Source organism: Phalangium opilio, unplaced genomic scaffold, assembly GCF_054372755.1.
Source record: "Phalangium opilio isolate 3A_F unplaced genomic scaffold, DU_Popi_V2 ptg000329l_1, whole genome shotgun sequence".
In the NCBI taxonomy this organism is placed as follows: domain Eukaryota; kingdom Metazoa; phylum Arthropoda; class Arachnida; order Opiliones; family Phalangiidae; genus Phalangium; species Phalangium opilio.
In genome coordinates, this window is record NW_028324226.1 from 6,120,791 (window position 1) to 6,134,877 (window position 14,087).

The 14,087-nt window shown below is 37.3% G+C and overlaps 3 protein-coding genes across 4 annotated transcripts in view; 2 read left to right on the top strand and 1 right to left on the bottom strand.

The window, feature by feature from the left end:
- Positions 1-14,087, top strand: part of LOC149610541 (neurogenic protein big brain-like) — a 291,238-nt gene that overhangs the window by 27,086 nt on the left and 250,065 nt on the right. The gene's annotated exons all lie outside the window — the stretch shown is intronic.
- Positions 6,852-8,569, top strand: LOC149610543 (uncharacterized). The gene is made up of 3 exons (XM_089859510.1): positions 6,852-6,863; positions 6,942-7,662; positions 7,724-8,569. The coding sequence occupies exons 1-3, from the start codon at positions 6,852-6,854 to the stop codon at positions 8,317-8,319; spliced, it is 1,329 nt and encodes a 442-aa protein (XP_089715636.1). The 3' UTR covers positions 8,320-8,569.
- On the bottom strand, positions 8,467-12,147 carry LOC149610544 (uncharacterized). The gene is made up of 3 exons (XM_089859075.1): positions 11,489-12,147; positions 11,103-11,407; positions 8,467-10,687 (listed from the first exon to the last, which is right to left on the bottom strand). The coding sequence occupies exons 1-3, from the start codon at positions 11,850-11,852 to the stop codon at positions 8,579-8,581; spliced, it is 2,778 nt and encodes a 925-aa protein (XP_089715201.1). The 5' UTR covers positions 11,853-12,147; the 3' UTR covers positions 8,467-8,578.

The following is a 14,087-nucleotide window of genomic DNA, read 5'->3' on the forward strand; positions in this document are numbered from 1 at the left end:
AAGCTTTCGGGCACTATGGACTGGTGGGTGTATTAATAGCAAGAATAAGATCCAGTTCACACTGCGTAGTATTTGCGGAATCATCATTACGGTATTTCAAAGTCTACGTTGAAACTCATCAACCATTCTACGAAGTTTTTAGCTATATTTTCGAATTTTTCACTGTTTTACGCTCCTTTTGGCCCATTCTTCAAACCGAACTTGCATTCAACCCTTCTAGACCTATTTTTCAATTTACTCTTTTCTGCAGGGACCTTTTAAGTCTATTTTCGAATTTCTTACTTTTCTACAGGGTCCTTTTAGACCTACTTTACAATTTAGTACTCTTCTACAGAGCCGTTTTTCAACTGCCAGCTCTTCTACGGTTTTTGTAGTCCTTTTTTAAATCCCCAGTTCTTTTACGGACTTTTAGCCCATTTTTTTTAAATTCCCAGCTCTTAAACGACATTTTTAGCCAACTTTTAAAAATTCCCATCTCTTCTACAGAATTTCAAGCCTTATTTTCCAATTCCCATCTCTTCTACAGAATTTCAAGCCTTATTTTCCAATTCCCATCTCTTCTACAGAATTTCAAGCCTTATTTTCCAATTCCCATCTCTTCTACAGAATTTCAAGCCTTATTTTCCAATTCCCATCTCTTCTACAGAATTTCAAGCCTTATTTTCCAATTCCCATCTCTTCTACAGAATTTCAAGCCTTATTTTCCAATTCCCATCTCTTCTACAGAATTTCAAGCCTTATTTTCCAATTCCCATCTCTTCTACAGAATTTCAAGCCTTTTTTTCCAATTCCCATCTCTTCTATGATCTTTATAACTCCCTTCTTTTCAATCCTCAGCTCTTCTACGGCTTTTTAGCCCTTTTTCAACTCCCAGCTCTTCTACGGCATATTTAGCTCCCTTTTTAAATACCCAGCTCTTCTACGGCATATTTAGCTCCCTTTTTAAATACCCAGCTCTTCTACGGCCTTTTTAGCTCCCTTTTTAAATACCCAGCTCTTCTACGGCCTTTTTAGCTCCCTTTTTAAATACCCAGCTCTTCTACGGCCTTTTTAGCCCTTTTTTCAACTCCCAGCTCTTCTACGGCATTTTTAGCTTAATTTTAAAATTTCCCATCTCTTCTACGGCATTTCAAGCCCTATTTTCCAAGTTCTCACTTTTCTACTATTCTTTAAAGCCAACTTCCCAACTCCCCTTCTTTCATAAAAATTTTAAAATTCCCCCATTTTTCAAGATCCTTTTAACTTGAGTCAGTAAACCAATAGCTCTACAAAACCATTTGCATCCTCATCCATGCCATAAGAGTCACTTTTGAGCATCAAAATATTGTTCTAAACAAACAACAAACTTCACATATTTAGTATACAGTTTGAAAACGATATCCAGCGCTAAATCGTATCTAATCTGAACAAATCTCGAAACCACAGCGTCACGAAGCTACGTGTACAGCGCGGGGTTGAAGTTTGCAGGAGGAGTGGGGGTCACCCGAAAAGGTTCCCACGACCCCGGAGCCTATAACAGAGCCAGCGCTGCAGCTCTCTAATGACTAACTATGATCCATTCCCCCTTACCCATACTCCCTTACTAAAATATACAATAGCGCTGTGAGAGTAACGTTACAAGTTCACGGCTGCCTTTAGCTTGGATATACAGGGTGATAACTTTCGCGTTGGAGGCTTGAACCAGCCCCTATACTTGTTGTTTTCTCTTGGGCAATATTTTAATGGATACCTAGTTTGTTTAATTGTATTCAAAATTTATGAGTAGTATTTTCATGGGTGTGTTTAAGGCTTACATTCCCTATCAGTAAATCAAGCTTTAAGGCCTTAACGGAGAATAGAAAAAAAATTAATTCATATATGCAATCAGGGATAGATTTGATTTTAGAAGTAGGAATGGAGAACAGAGTAACGTGGACGCGCGTCAAAGTCCCGGACCCCCTTCAACGGGACAGAGGGGTATGAAAGAAGAGGCGGGTCATAGCGACAGAAGTAAAAAGGAATTACGTATTTTTCTCCATCCCCGTCAGCAACGTCATCAAAACGTACTTTAAGTGAGCCAATAAGACAATTTAAACTTTTCCTTACGTGTTAGAGAGAGGGAGGGGCTCTATACTAGGCTATGAGTCGGACTGAAGTAAATACTAACCGTTCTCCATTCCTACTTCAAAAATTAAATCTATCCCTGTTCTGTACTAAACCTTTGACAGCGCTTCTGCAGGCGTCACTTTACAAGAACCTATGACCTACGTCTAAAATTAATTCTATCCCTGATGCAATATAATTAAGTTTATACGTTGTGCCAAATGATATTCCCAGATATTTTAAATATAAATTATCTGACAATACATTTTCTTTACTTGTTATTCAAGAAACCTAATTTTCAAATTAAACAGAAAATCACTATTTACGTAATTAAATATATCATACCGTAATTTTACAACAATAATAAATCTACCGTCAAAGTTATATACCAATCATTTTATTTATTTGTAACTAGAACCTTCGGGAATATGTAGCTGTACTTAAAAAACCGTTAAATTTCCTCCCGAAATTTAATTGGTACAAGATATGGTAGCTGATGTCCTAAAACTCCATCAAAATATTGCTCACCAAAACCCAGAAAAATCGAGCCACGACAAAGCTTTACTCCCTGTACAGTTTAATAATGATTTCGAATCAAAGGACCTTAGCCTGCTCTATTGTATGAACTGGTTCCATCTCTTTTTAGTTTTGCCGCTCTTTAGAGCTGGAAAACTATTGTTCCGCCCTCTGCTGGTCGGCTGGCTGGAAATGTTGTGACCTGATGAATTTTGTCATAAATGAACATTTCGAATTTTAAATTTCCCGCTAATTTTCAACTCGAAATTCACCCGTAGTTCACGTTACACCTCATAGGTGGCGTAACGTATTTTATTTCAATTGAAATTATTTTTCCGTCGGTGCGTGGCCTCGAACCTGCGATGTGCCGATCCATACTAGACGCCAGTGAAGGCGCCTGAATCCGTGACTCAACCAACTGACCCACGCTCGCTTAGTACAAAACCCGAGTTAAGTTAGACTGTAGAGTAGAGAGAGGTAGAAGCGAGCGGGTAGAAGGATGTGGATCCCCTACCCACCCACCCTCCCCTTCCCGGCGCGCGCCAACCAGCTGCAGCTGGATTTTGTAAGTGGGAGAGGAGAGAGAGTAGAGAGAATTTTCCGTAGACTGCCTGCGCTCGCCAATAATTTTTTGCAATGTGATTTAAATCAACAATGAAACATACTCATTTAAAGGTAAATAATTATAATTAGCTAATATGATTATTATATTGAAAAAAAATTATATTATTTAAGTAATAAATTTAACGATAGTTGTTGAAAGATTCAATAGAGGGCAACATGAGACGTCATAAATATTAGTTTGTTGTCTCTCTGCCTCCTATTGCAAGGTCCAAGGCTTAACGGATGATCGATGATTAGATAGTTTAATCACGAGCGACTAAAGCCCCGACACTTTTGGGGGCCGAAAGAGGGGTGCCTTGTGGGCGGGAGAATCTCGTCTGGCCTTCATTGGACGCTTTTCGCAGGTTTTTTTGCCTTTTCTCCTTAAACTGTCGCGATAATAGCGTACAAAGGCTCAAAATGTCAGTCCAACACTGATATTCAGTCAATTCCTCTTCATTTCTTTATCACTGCGACAAGAAGTATGTATCTTACTCCTGGAGAAGAACGTGTTTCATTATTTTCAAAGCTCGTGCTTTTAAAACGTAACTAATGTCAATTATTTAAACTAATTACAAAATATTACTGATAATTATGTTTCACATATTACAATATGTGTATTGGATGGAATGCTTTTCTTTACGAGTTTCTGTCTGCGTTTTTTCTCGACTTTTAAGTGAAAGAAGCATGGAGTTATTAAAGGGGATATGAAAATGTAATATTAATAACGGAGATTGAACCCGCCAAATTCAGTTTGCAGTATAGACATACAACATAACGAAAATTTCAAAGACTTGGAAAAGTTTCCCGACTTGACCTAATAATCCTTCCCGGGATTTCCGTCTTTAATCTATCCTAATCTAATCGTGAAGTAAATTTTACCACCACCAGAGTCAAGTATAGTCTGGTATAGTACAGTCATTTTAGCCCAAAAATAGAGGGAACCCGCAACAAATTGAAACAAAGCTGAAAATTTCAGATCTTATAGATTTTTGGGCGCTCTTTAACGTGGTGTGGTCTCCCACACTCTCACATTGGAGGAATTCCCGCCATATTGGAAAATGGCGGACAAAATCGAGAAAACGTTTAGTAACTCCGGTTCTACTTAACCGATTAACACGTAATTAGGCTTCAATTGTAGATCACCTTCAAACACATAATTTATCTCCTAAGATATTTTGTCCTACAACTAACCGGAAGTTCACAATCTGACTCTGAAGATTAGCCTCATATAAAAATGGGGATTTAAAGCTTTTATGATTTCTATATTCAGAATAAGTTTCCAAAAATTAAACAAATAGTTCCTATTACTGACAAATTTTGTTTCTTTTCTGACAAGAGCTATAGTGTATAGTATGGGAGAGGGTTAAACAGCCTTTGTACCATCATAAAACTTAATGTTTTAATATATACCATTGTTCGCCCACACTTGTCAATACGGCTAAAGTTGAGTTAAAGCGTGTGAAACAAAGTTGAAAAAACCAAGTGTATACTTTAAATGAAGATTATGGAATTGATCTTTTGAATTAGCTTCTCTTCCACCAACAAGTGCGGCAGCACCAAGTTCAAACGTGGCTTGGAAGCAGCCTAAAGGTGGAATTCATAAACGTCGGACGCAACGCAATTTAGTACAGGCAAAGGCAGGGCGTCGTGCGCAAACTTCCGCCTTTTGCGCACGACGTCCTGCCTTTGCCTGTACTAAATTGCGTTGCGTCCGACGTTTATGAATTCCACCTTAAATGCTAGAGAATGGGGTTGGAGACAGGTAGGATCTGAACTCAAACCAATCGTTACCACTCTACAACCTGCTCCAGCTGAGCTTCTGCAGATGATCCCTCGTAAATGCAAGGAAGTCTGTGACTTGAAATGTGAATGCGGTAAAACTGGTCCAGTCTGTTCTTCAATTTGTAGACGATGCAAGGGAGTATCTTGTTCAAATAAACATAGAGATTTTGAGGCTCAACCTCAAGTAGAGGACTATGATTAAACTTAAGCTTAACCAAAATTGATAAATATACTAATATACAAGTTGGTAAATAAAAATAAACCTCTCCGATACGAGACGCAATTAAGAGGTTATTCTTAAATTATTAAGAAAATATAATTGATATTAATTACTTTAGTCGTCAGTAGTTTAACGTAATTCTACTGAAGTCGTTTTAAGAAACTTAATTCCTAAAATAACTTTAAACATAGCTATTGTTGACGTTTGAATTCTAGCGTATGCCTCTTTAACAATTTTTGGAAATTCAGGGTATATAAGGCGATTGATTCACAACAAATGATAAGAAATCCGCAATTGCATGAACCTTTGCTTGAAGCCCTGCAATTGTGAGTCTAGACGTTTCTTGTAACCCTAGCCGATCGCCACGCACTTCTTGATCCTAACGTTGGGAGTAGAAGCCAAAAATTACTGCGAACACGTACGTTTGCTCCGATTTGCCAACTGCGAACGCGGTGACCGACACACACAGACAGACACCCCACCCCATTCACGTCCAGTATAATACCTCTCCGTGACGTCATCGTCACTTAAAGAGGTAAAATAATATATTTTAGGTTTATTTATTTATTTCGCTTGAAACCGTTTCGAAATACTCAAAAATTAGATTTGCCTTACCTTCCGGGCAGGATTGTGAACTTCCGGTTATTTGTAGGACAACATATCTTATAGGATGAATTATGTGTTTGAAAGTAATGTACAATTGAAGCCTAATAACTTGTTAATCGCGTTAGTAGAACCAGAGTTATTAAACTTTTTCTCGATTTTGGAAACTTATTCTGAATATAGAAATCATAAATGCTTTAAATCCCCATTTTTATATGAGGCTAATCTTCAAAGTCAGATTGTGAACTTCCGGTTAGTTGTAGGACAAAATATCTTAGGAGATAAATTATGTGTTTGAAGGTGATCTACAATTGAAGCCTAATTACGTGTTAATCGGTTAAGTAGAACCGGAGTTATTAAACGTTTTCTCGATTTTGTCCGCCATTTTCCAATATGGCGGAAATTCCTCCAATGTGAGAGTGTGGGAGACCACACTACGTTAAAGAGCGCCCAAAAATCTATAAGATCTGAAATTTTCAGCTTTGTTTCAATTTGTTGCGGGTTCCCTCTATTTTTGGGCTAAAATGACTGTACTATACCAGACTATACTTGACTCTGGTGGTGGTAAAATTTACTTCACGATTAGATTAGGATAGATTAAAGACGGAAATCCCGGGAAGGATTATTAGGTCAAGTCGGGAAACTTTTCCAAGTCTTTGAAATTTTCGTTATGTTGTATGTCTATACTGCAAACTGAATTTGGCGGGTTCAATCTCCGTTATTAATATTACATTTTCATATCCCCTTTAATAACTCCATGCTTCTTTCACTTAAAAGTCGAGAAAAAACGCAGACAGAAACTCGTAAAGAAAAGCATTCCATCCAATACCAAAAATAAATAGGGGAAAGTGTCGGACTCTCTCCTTCGTCTGTGACATGCATTTGGAGGGGTGAATGCATACTCGCGAAATCTGTTTCATCCCCCTCGCCTATTCACGACGTACCTAAGATAATTAGTGAAATTGCGCGTGAAGAAATAGTGCGGTTTTATTTAAAGATCGTCTGCTTACATTACATTAGCTGCTTTTGACTGAGGCTTACCATGGCCACTCAAGTTGATCGCCTCAACCAGGGCCTAACTTTAAACAAAATTCTAAATGATTATAAAGATGATTTTTTTTAATTAAATGAGGATTTCAAGAACATCTGCGAACAATTAAAGAGCACTGGTGACCTCGAAAAATTGATGGATAAGCTGCAAAATAATTATGCCTCGTTTCGAAAGGATTTTGAGAATGAAAGAAACTGCACATCAAGGTTTCTCTGGGTTAATAGTTTTAGTGTAGGAGAACTTATTTCTGCAAACACGCTGTCTTCTTATAATTTCAAAAAAGATTCACTGAGTTCTGTTATTCATTGGCTTAGTTTCCGAGTTTTTGACGAACTCGCCATAGCTAGACGTCAAAGGAATGTACCTTCGCTAACATTGAAGTCACAAGCTTGGGTAGATGGTGGAGAAAAGGACCCAAACAAATGTACTGCAGGAAACTCGGTTCTAAGGCACATTAAGAGTGATCGCCTTTACACCATAAATAGAATCGGAGGTGGTGCTTTGGGCGAAATTTGGAAATTGAACAAATGCAATATGCAATCCTGTGAATCAAAAAGGAGGGGCAAGAAGCCATTAACACAAAAGCAAAGGGATGATGCGCGTTTGTTGTACAAAGTGAGTTTGAGCCTCAGAAACGTTGACCTGAACGCAGAGGACATGACACCAGCTTTAATTATGCTTAACACTGGAGGGATGTTTTTACCGGCTACAATATTAATTCCATACGTCACTGAAATCAACCGAGTTGTGGTTTCGCAATACAAGAAATGGATTATCAGCAATTGTTCTTCAAAAGCCATTTGTAAGTGCATAAAAATGCAATTTAAAAATTACAGCTAAAATTATTTGCGATTATATTCTAGTGAAAACCATGACCTGTCTCATGAGTGATGAAGAATTGAAAACTATGTTTCATGTAGCAGCTTCGACTATACCCGCTGTCATAAAACAAGGCTTTACTAGTGATGATCTAGAAAAGCTAAGATTAGTGTGGCAACGAAAGATTGGGCATGCAAAAATTGCAGACTTGGTGCGGGGCAAGATAAATGCTCGAAATGAAAAAAGAGGAATTAGAAGCAAAGGAGGTCAAACTCTTAGATGCACATTGTATAACGTTTCAAAAAAACAAATCCAAACAAATCTATGTAGCAACGCCACTGCGAAAGCGGATTCAAAGTCAATGTGCGGAAAAAAGAGACAATTTGAGAAAGTGGAAGAAAATAATTCAGTACCTAAACTCAAAGCCGCAACGCAAAAGTCTAGGTTGAAGAAACTGAAGATCATAAAAGTTGCCAATGATGAAGAAAATTCAAAACCTATAACTTTCGTCTCAAAATCTACCAAGACAAAAATTAGCAACCCAAAAAAAGAGCAGGTTTGTTCTGGGCAAGCTGTCAGCCCACAAAGAAGAACTAGAGGAGGCAGGATAGTCAAGAAAAAGATATTATTCAATATTTAAATATCAAGCTAGTGATAATTTTGGAATCTGTCATTGTTATTGGTTGTACTGTTCCTATTTTAATGTGTAAAACATACGCAACAAGTTCCATTTTAAGCAAAAATGTGATAATTTTTTTAATGTGTAAAACATACGCAACAAGTTCCATTTTAAGCAAAAATGTGATAATTTTACTGAGTACTGTACAATGTTGGTAAACATGTTTGTAAACATAAAGCCAATGTTTCAATAAAAACGAAAATAGTCAAAATGCTTCTTCTTAATTTGTATTATTATCGTAAAGAACATCTAATCCGACTTTTCTATAGGATGCTTCACAATTTTGAGAGGTTTTGGTGCAAGCTTTTATAGAAAGTGAACGCTTGGCACTTCTATAATTTGAGCTCATTAATTTGCCACCTGCAATATATTTCATCTGACTGAATACCGTTTCCACTGCGGATCCGTTTATTCTGACAGGAAAAATATATTCATCCGTGTGCCTACTGCAGAAATCAGTTACTAATCCCACAAATCCTAAAACGGAGATTCTTAATAGCTCCCACGTCTGCCACGCCAAGAAGTTTTTGTCTCTGCCAATATCGCCATTCAATTTGATAATTTCCGTGGCCCACTCCTCAAAATACTTGAGGCCCTTTAGCATAGATTGTACAGGGTCAGACATAATAGAATCTGCTCGTTTGTGGCTTAGTAACCCTTCTTCGAAAATGTCATTGCATGCTTTTAGATAGTAGAAACATTCCATTACAGAATCTCGATCCACTGGCTGATTTTCATACTTGGGATTTGCGTAACTGTATAATTCTCCAAGCATTGGACGTTGTTGCATTATTTTTGCCGGTGTTACATTGAGCTTTGTCCACGAATCTCGTTGTATATGGGACTGATTCAATCCTTTAACTTGCGCCAGTTCATCTGATGCTCGACGATCATCTTCACGTTTCTTCACATCAACTATCTGATCCCAGCCAAAATGAGTTTTGTTTTTCGTGAAATATCTAGTTCCCTTATCGGTCGAATGTTGTAATGCGTTGATCAAATTCTTCATTTCATGACTTGGGCAAACTATCCAGTGCACCCATAACTCTGGTTTGAAGGGATTTCTAAATTTCGGTGTAATGGTAAAGTTAATCGATCCATCTTCTTTCACCTCGTGTGTTGGAAACTTTGCTACTCCTAGACTTTGCCTTAAAGCAGCTATGTTGTTGCTTCCACCATCACAAACAAGTCCAATCGTAGACAGTCCCACAGTGTGAAAGGCCCACATAACTCGAAGTAGTGTATCTGAAATCAAGGCATTGGAAGCTGGTTTCGACGTCATGAAGTATGGACCGATTATGTCAAATTTGGTGGAAACACATCTCCACAAATATTGTAGAACATACTCCCCTTCCAGAACCTGATTAATTGGAACATCTTTGTAAAGGTCATCTAAAGAGGGGTATTCTTCTGGAGATAAAGCGCAGCCGACAAACTTTCCATTTCGAGAATTCCACATAAGCTTCCCAATAACCTTGACTTCGTCAAATATTACAACCCCTTCTTTAGGTTTTGTTTGACCACTGTACGTGCAGACTAGGTGATCTTCAAATCGCTTAGCTTCGCTTCTTAGGAACTTCAAATCAATTCCTTCATCACACGGTATTTCTCTTGCTTTTGCTCTTAAGGTAGAAACACTTGGAAGTTGCAATATATCAAAAGATGATAATGCTTCGTACGCCGCAGGTGAACGCGAAAACACACATAAAGCTATTCTGTATGTCAGTGCGCTCCACCGATTACCTTTCGATCCTTTTTTACATTTTATTTGGTCCTTCAAAAAGTCATTTGTTTCGTCTTGATGTAAGGAATCTGTCTCCCAAGCTTTCCTCAATGCCATTCCAAGTAATTCATTCTTCGATGTCGCTTCAGAAAAAATATTTTCCAACTCCTCCTGACCTTTATGTTTGATTTCTGAAACTAGTTTGGTCATCTCCTCGTTATGTTTACCTTGTAGCTGGAGCCTTGTGTCACTTAAGAGTTTTTCTAATTCTTTGATTTTCTGGTTTTGTTTGTATGTTCGAAGGCGGTTTTCTCTAAATCGTTTGGTGCGTGATCTTGGCGTTAGGTTAGTAATGGTACATCTTGATCCAGCATATCTTCTTTTCAGTTTTCGTTCCGGGGTTAAAGAACCTCTCAACTTCTTTTGGTTCTTAAGATACCACTCTAAAGCTCTACAGTGACCACATTCATATATTCTTTGCTCAAGTTTTGCGTTTGGAACATTAGCTGGCGGAACAAACCAAACTGGGCAGTTCATGGACTGAAACCTTTCAAATGGGTAGTCAATTGACACCAATGTTTTAGTGTCTCTCTTTTCACATTCATCCTAAACACAAAAGTAATCATGGTTCATAAAATAATGCCAGAAATTGTTGTGAAAACCCCAGGGTGACCACAGCCACGTCTTTAAAATATGGGAATATAAGGAATTTACAAACGATATAAAATTAAATCTAATACTATGTTATTTTAAGAAAAACGTAAATATCGGAGCATTGGATATACATAGTTTACAGGAATGGACGATTCCTACCATTAACACAAGGAGACCAAGCGCCTTAGAACGTAAAATCGTCCGCTATTTTACACTCTAAGTTGCCTGGTCTCCTTGTAAAAATGGTATGAATCCTCCCTGCGTGTAAACTATGTATTGAAATATTACAAATATAGGGAAATAGCATCCCACTTATTAAATACAGAAAGAGTGGTCACCCTAAAACCCTGACCCCGACATTTTTTACCTTGGGTATCCCAGGGCAGAATACATGCTTTGAGCTAAGTTTACTCAAAGCACCCTTTACAACGTTCCAATTAATGCAATCGGTGGTGGTTGGATTGTTATCACTTGGAAGGATGAATTTCGTCTCTTGTGGCTTTTTAAATAAAGATAATTGGGACAGCATCCCATTAGAAGAAAACAGAAGACGAATTGGTGTGTCGGCATAATGAACAGATGGTGAAACAGACAATAGGGAATTCTTTGGTGTAGCTTCTAGCTGTTCACAAATTCCACGAACATTCTTCAAATATCTCAGCTCAATGTTACCTGACAGACGATGAATAAAATATGATTATACAAATTACAATACTTAAAAACTGGTACAAGCAGGAATAAAATCATATTTACTTAAGTTTTGGTTCAAAATGTAGCCTTCAACTTCCGAAAGTAGAATAGGAGGAACATCTTCTGTTGTTCTATTATCAATCAACTTTGGTAGTTCGATTGTTATTGTTTCTTTATCCACAAAGTCCAACTTTCTTTTTTTAGTTGAACAGTTGTTATGCTTTCCCTTTGCAACAACAAATGCGTTTAGGTCATTCCAAGCAGAAGAGGATATTACTGTCCCAATTATTTCAGTTTGAGTTTGTTTATACTGTGAAGCCTTGGCTTTACACTCGATTTGATCGTTTAAGTAAAAGTTACACTGGGTTGACTGACTTTTTGGTGTAATATTATCGATAGAAGAGCTGCAAACCTTTTTCCGCGGCATTTTTAATTTAATTTCGGCGTTATAACGTTTTAAATAAAGTTTAACAGCGTTCAAACACGAAAATAACACTAAAGAAAATAGAACAGAGCGCGGAGGTTGCGACTCTTCCTTGAGATACGCCTATGCCAAATTCTCCCGTTTGGTGGCGTACGAGCGTAATTTTCGGGAAGAATGACATCATCAACTATAAATCTAATTGGCTGATACAATTTTAAACACCTCTCGCGCGTTTGAGCGTCTCGAAAAGCATGTCAAGCTAATGCAAAGGCAGGAAAATATGGCTGTCCGACACTTTCCCCTATTTATTTTTGCCAATACACATATTGTAATATGTGAAACATAATTATCAGTAATATTTTGAAATTAGTTTAAATAATTGACATTAGTTACGTTTTAAAAGCACGAGCTTTGAAAATAATGAAACACGTTCTTCTCCAGGAGTAAGATACATACTTCTTGTCGCAGTGATAAAGAAATGAAGAGGAATTGACTGAATATCAGTGTTGGACTGACATTTTGAGCCTTTGTACGCTATTATCGCGACAGTTTAAGGAGAAAAGGCAAAAAACCTGCGAAAAGCGTCCAATGAAGGCCAGACGAGATTCTCCCGCCCACAAGGCACCCCTCTTTCGGCCCCCAAAAGTGTCGGGGCTTTAGTCGCTCGTGTTTAATCAGGTGTTTAAATGTAACTTAATCCTGGCGATACCATGATTAATGACAAACGCAATCAACATACTCATGGTTTAATTAAAGTTAATTAAATTGAATTGCTCAAAGAAGATTACCGCCTTCAACCGAAATATGAACATTCAGGTATGTTTTAAGCGTATAATATTAATTTAAAACCAATTATAATAAGAGTTATTATTGTAGATAAGTTAAGTTACCCTCCGAGACTTAGACCCTTGGCTGTTCCTTCCAAAAAACTCCCGTTAAGGAAACATGATCAACAAAAGTTCAAGGCTAATGGGAGATTGGAAAGACTGAAAAAAGGAATCAGCTCTCACAATCTCCAACTTTGCATGCAAGTGAAACAGCTGAAATAAATGGACCAGCAGACGCAGAAGAATTCTAGCTGAAAGATTGGGGATTGATGCTGTTCAACAAACTACCGAGGAAACTAAGACCGACAAATACACCACTCCAAACCCCAATGATAAATCAGGGTTGCCACGGGTCAGGGAGAACCTAGAAAACCTGGAAAAGTCAGGGAATTTGAAAATGGGCCAAAAAGGTCAGGGAAAAGTCAGGGAATTTTATTTTAGTTAGTAAAATTTCTGGGGATAAGTCTTTACTGAAAGAGTAATGAAAGTTTCTCCTCATCCACTCTTGACACATAAAACTCTAGAGCAATCCTAAAAAATGTCTAGAATTGTTTTTGTAAAGTTAATGCTTTCTAAAGAAATCTACCAGACTGTTATTTATACCTAGTTAAAATGTTTCTTAATCATTTGGTGAAAAATGTTTCTTAATTGTTTTGGTGTGAAAAATACATTGGAAAACTTAAATGTAGAGACTTTATTTAATTATAAGCACTTAAAACGTGCTGTAAACATTTACACTTTCGGCCTAAAAGGTCAGGGAAAATCTCAGAAAAAGGTCAGGGAAAATCTCAGAAAAAGGTCAGGGAAAACCTGGAAAAGTCAGGGAATTTGGTTTTGAATATTCCGTGGCAACCCTGTAAATGCATTATGGTCAACACCTTGGAAAATCATACATGTTATGTTAATGCTTCTAATGGAATATTGAATGCCACCTCTATAATTTCATTAACAGGATTACAAAGTACTGGTCTATTTGATGCGATCATTAAAAATATTAACAGTAAGTTCATACCCCTTTTTCATGGACAAAAAAGGTAGAGAGGGCCTAGAATGGGGGAAACTACGAGTCTCTATTTTGACACTCATGAAACTAAAACTTGGCATTTGATTTCATTCACCGCTCTATCAGCTTTGTTTGGAATAAGTAAAGTTCAGACCTCAAATCATTTTAAATTAACTCTTACGCAGTTCCCAAGCTTGTTAAAACCCGTGAAAAAAAATGCAAATAAATAATGAACCAAGACTCCTGACATTTTGTAAAACAATTTTATTTAATAAATTTGTAAGATTCTATCACATTTTAAGGAACTTAAAAATATCTCTTCAGCCTTATTTGCGCCATTACATTCCGTCCTTTTTATTCCATTTCAAATAATTTGGAATGTAGTAATTAAAATAAGAAAAAAAACCT

What these genes read in the sequence shown, in the direction of transcription:
- LOC149610543 (XM_089859510.1), top strand. An exon ending in TTGTTCTTCAAAAGCCATTT is followed by an intron (nt 7,663 to 7,723) that starts GTAAGTGCATAA and finishes ATTATATTCTAG; the next exon opens with TGAAAACCATGACCTGTCTC.
- LOC149610544 (XM_089859075.1), bottom strand. Translation starts at nt 11,852, where the DNA reads ATGCCGCGGAAAAAGGTTTGCAGCTCTTCTATCGATAATATTACACCA. An exon ending in CATTTTGAACCAAAACTTAA is followed by an intron (nt 11,408 to 11,488) that starts GTAAATATGATT and finishes ATCGTCTGTCAG; the next exon opens with GTAACATTGAGCTGAGATAT. An exon ending in TCTGCCCTGGGATACCCAAG is followed by an intron (nt 10,688 to 11,102) that starts GTAAAAAATGTC and finishes TTTTGTGTTTAG; the next exon opens with GATGAATGTGAAAAGAGAGA.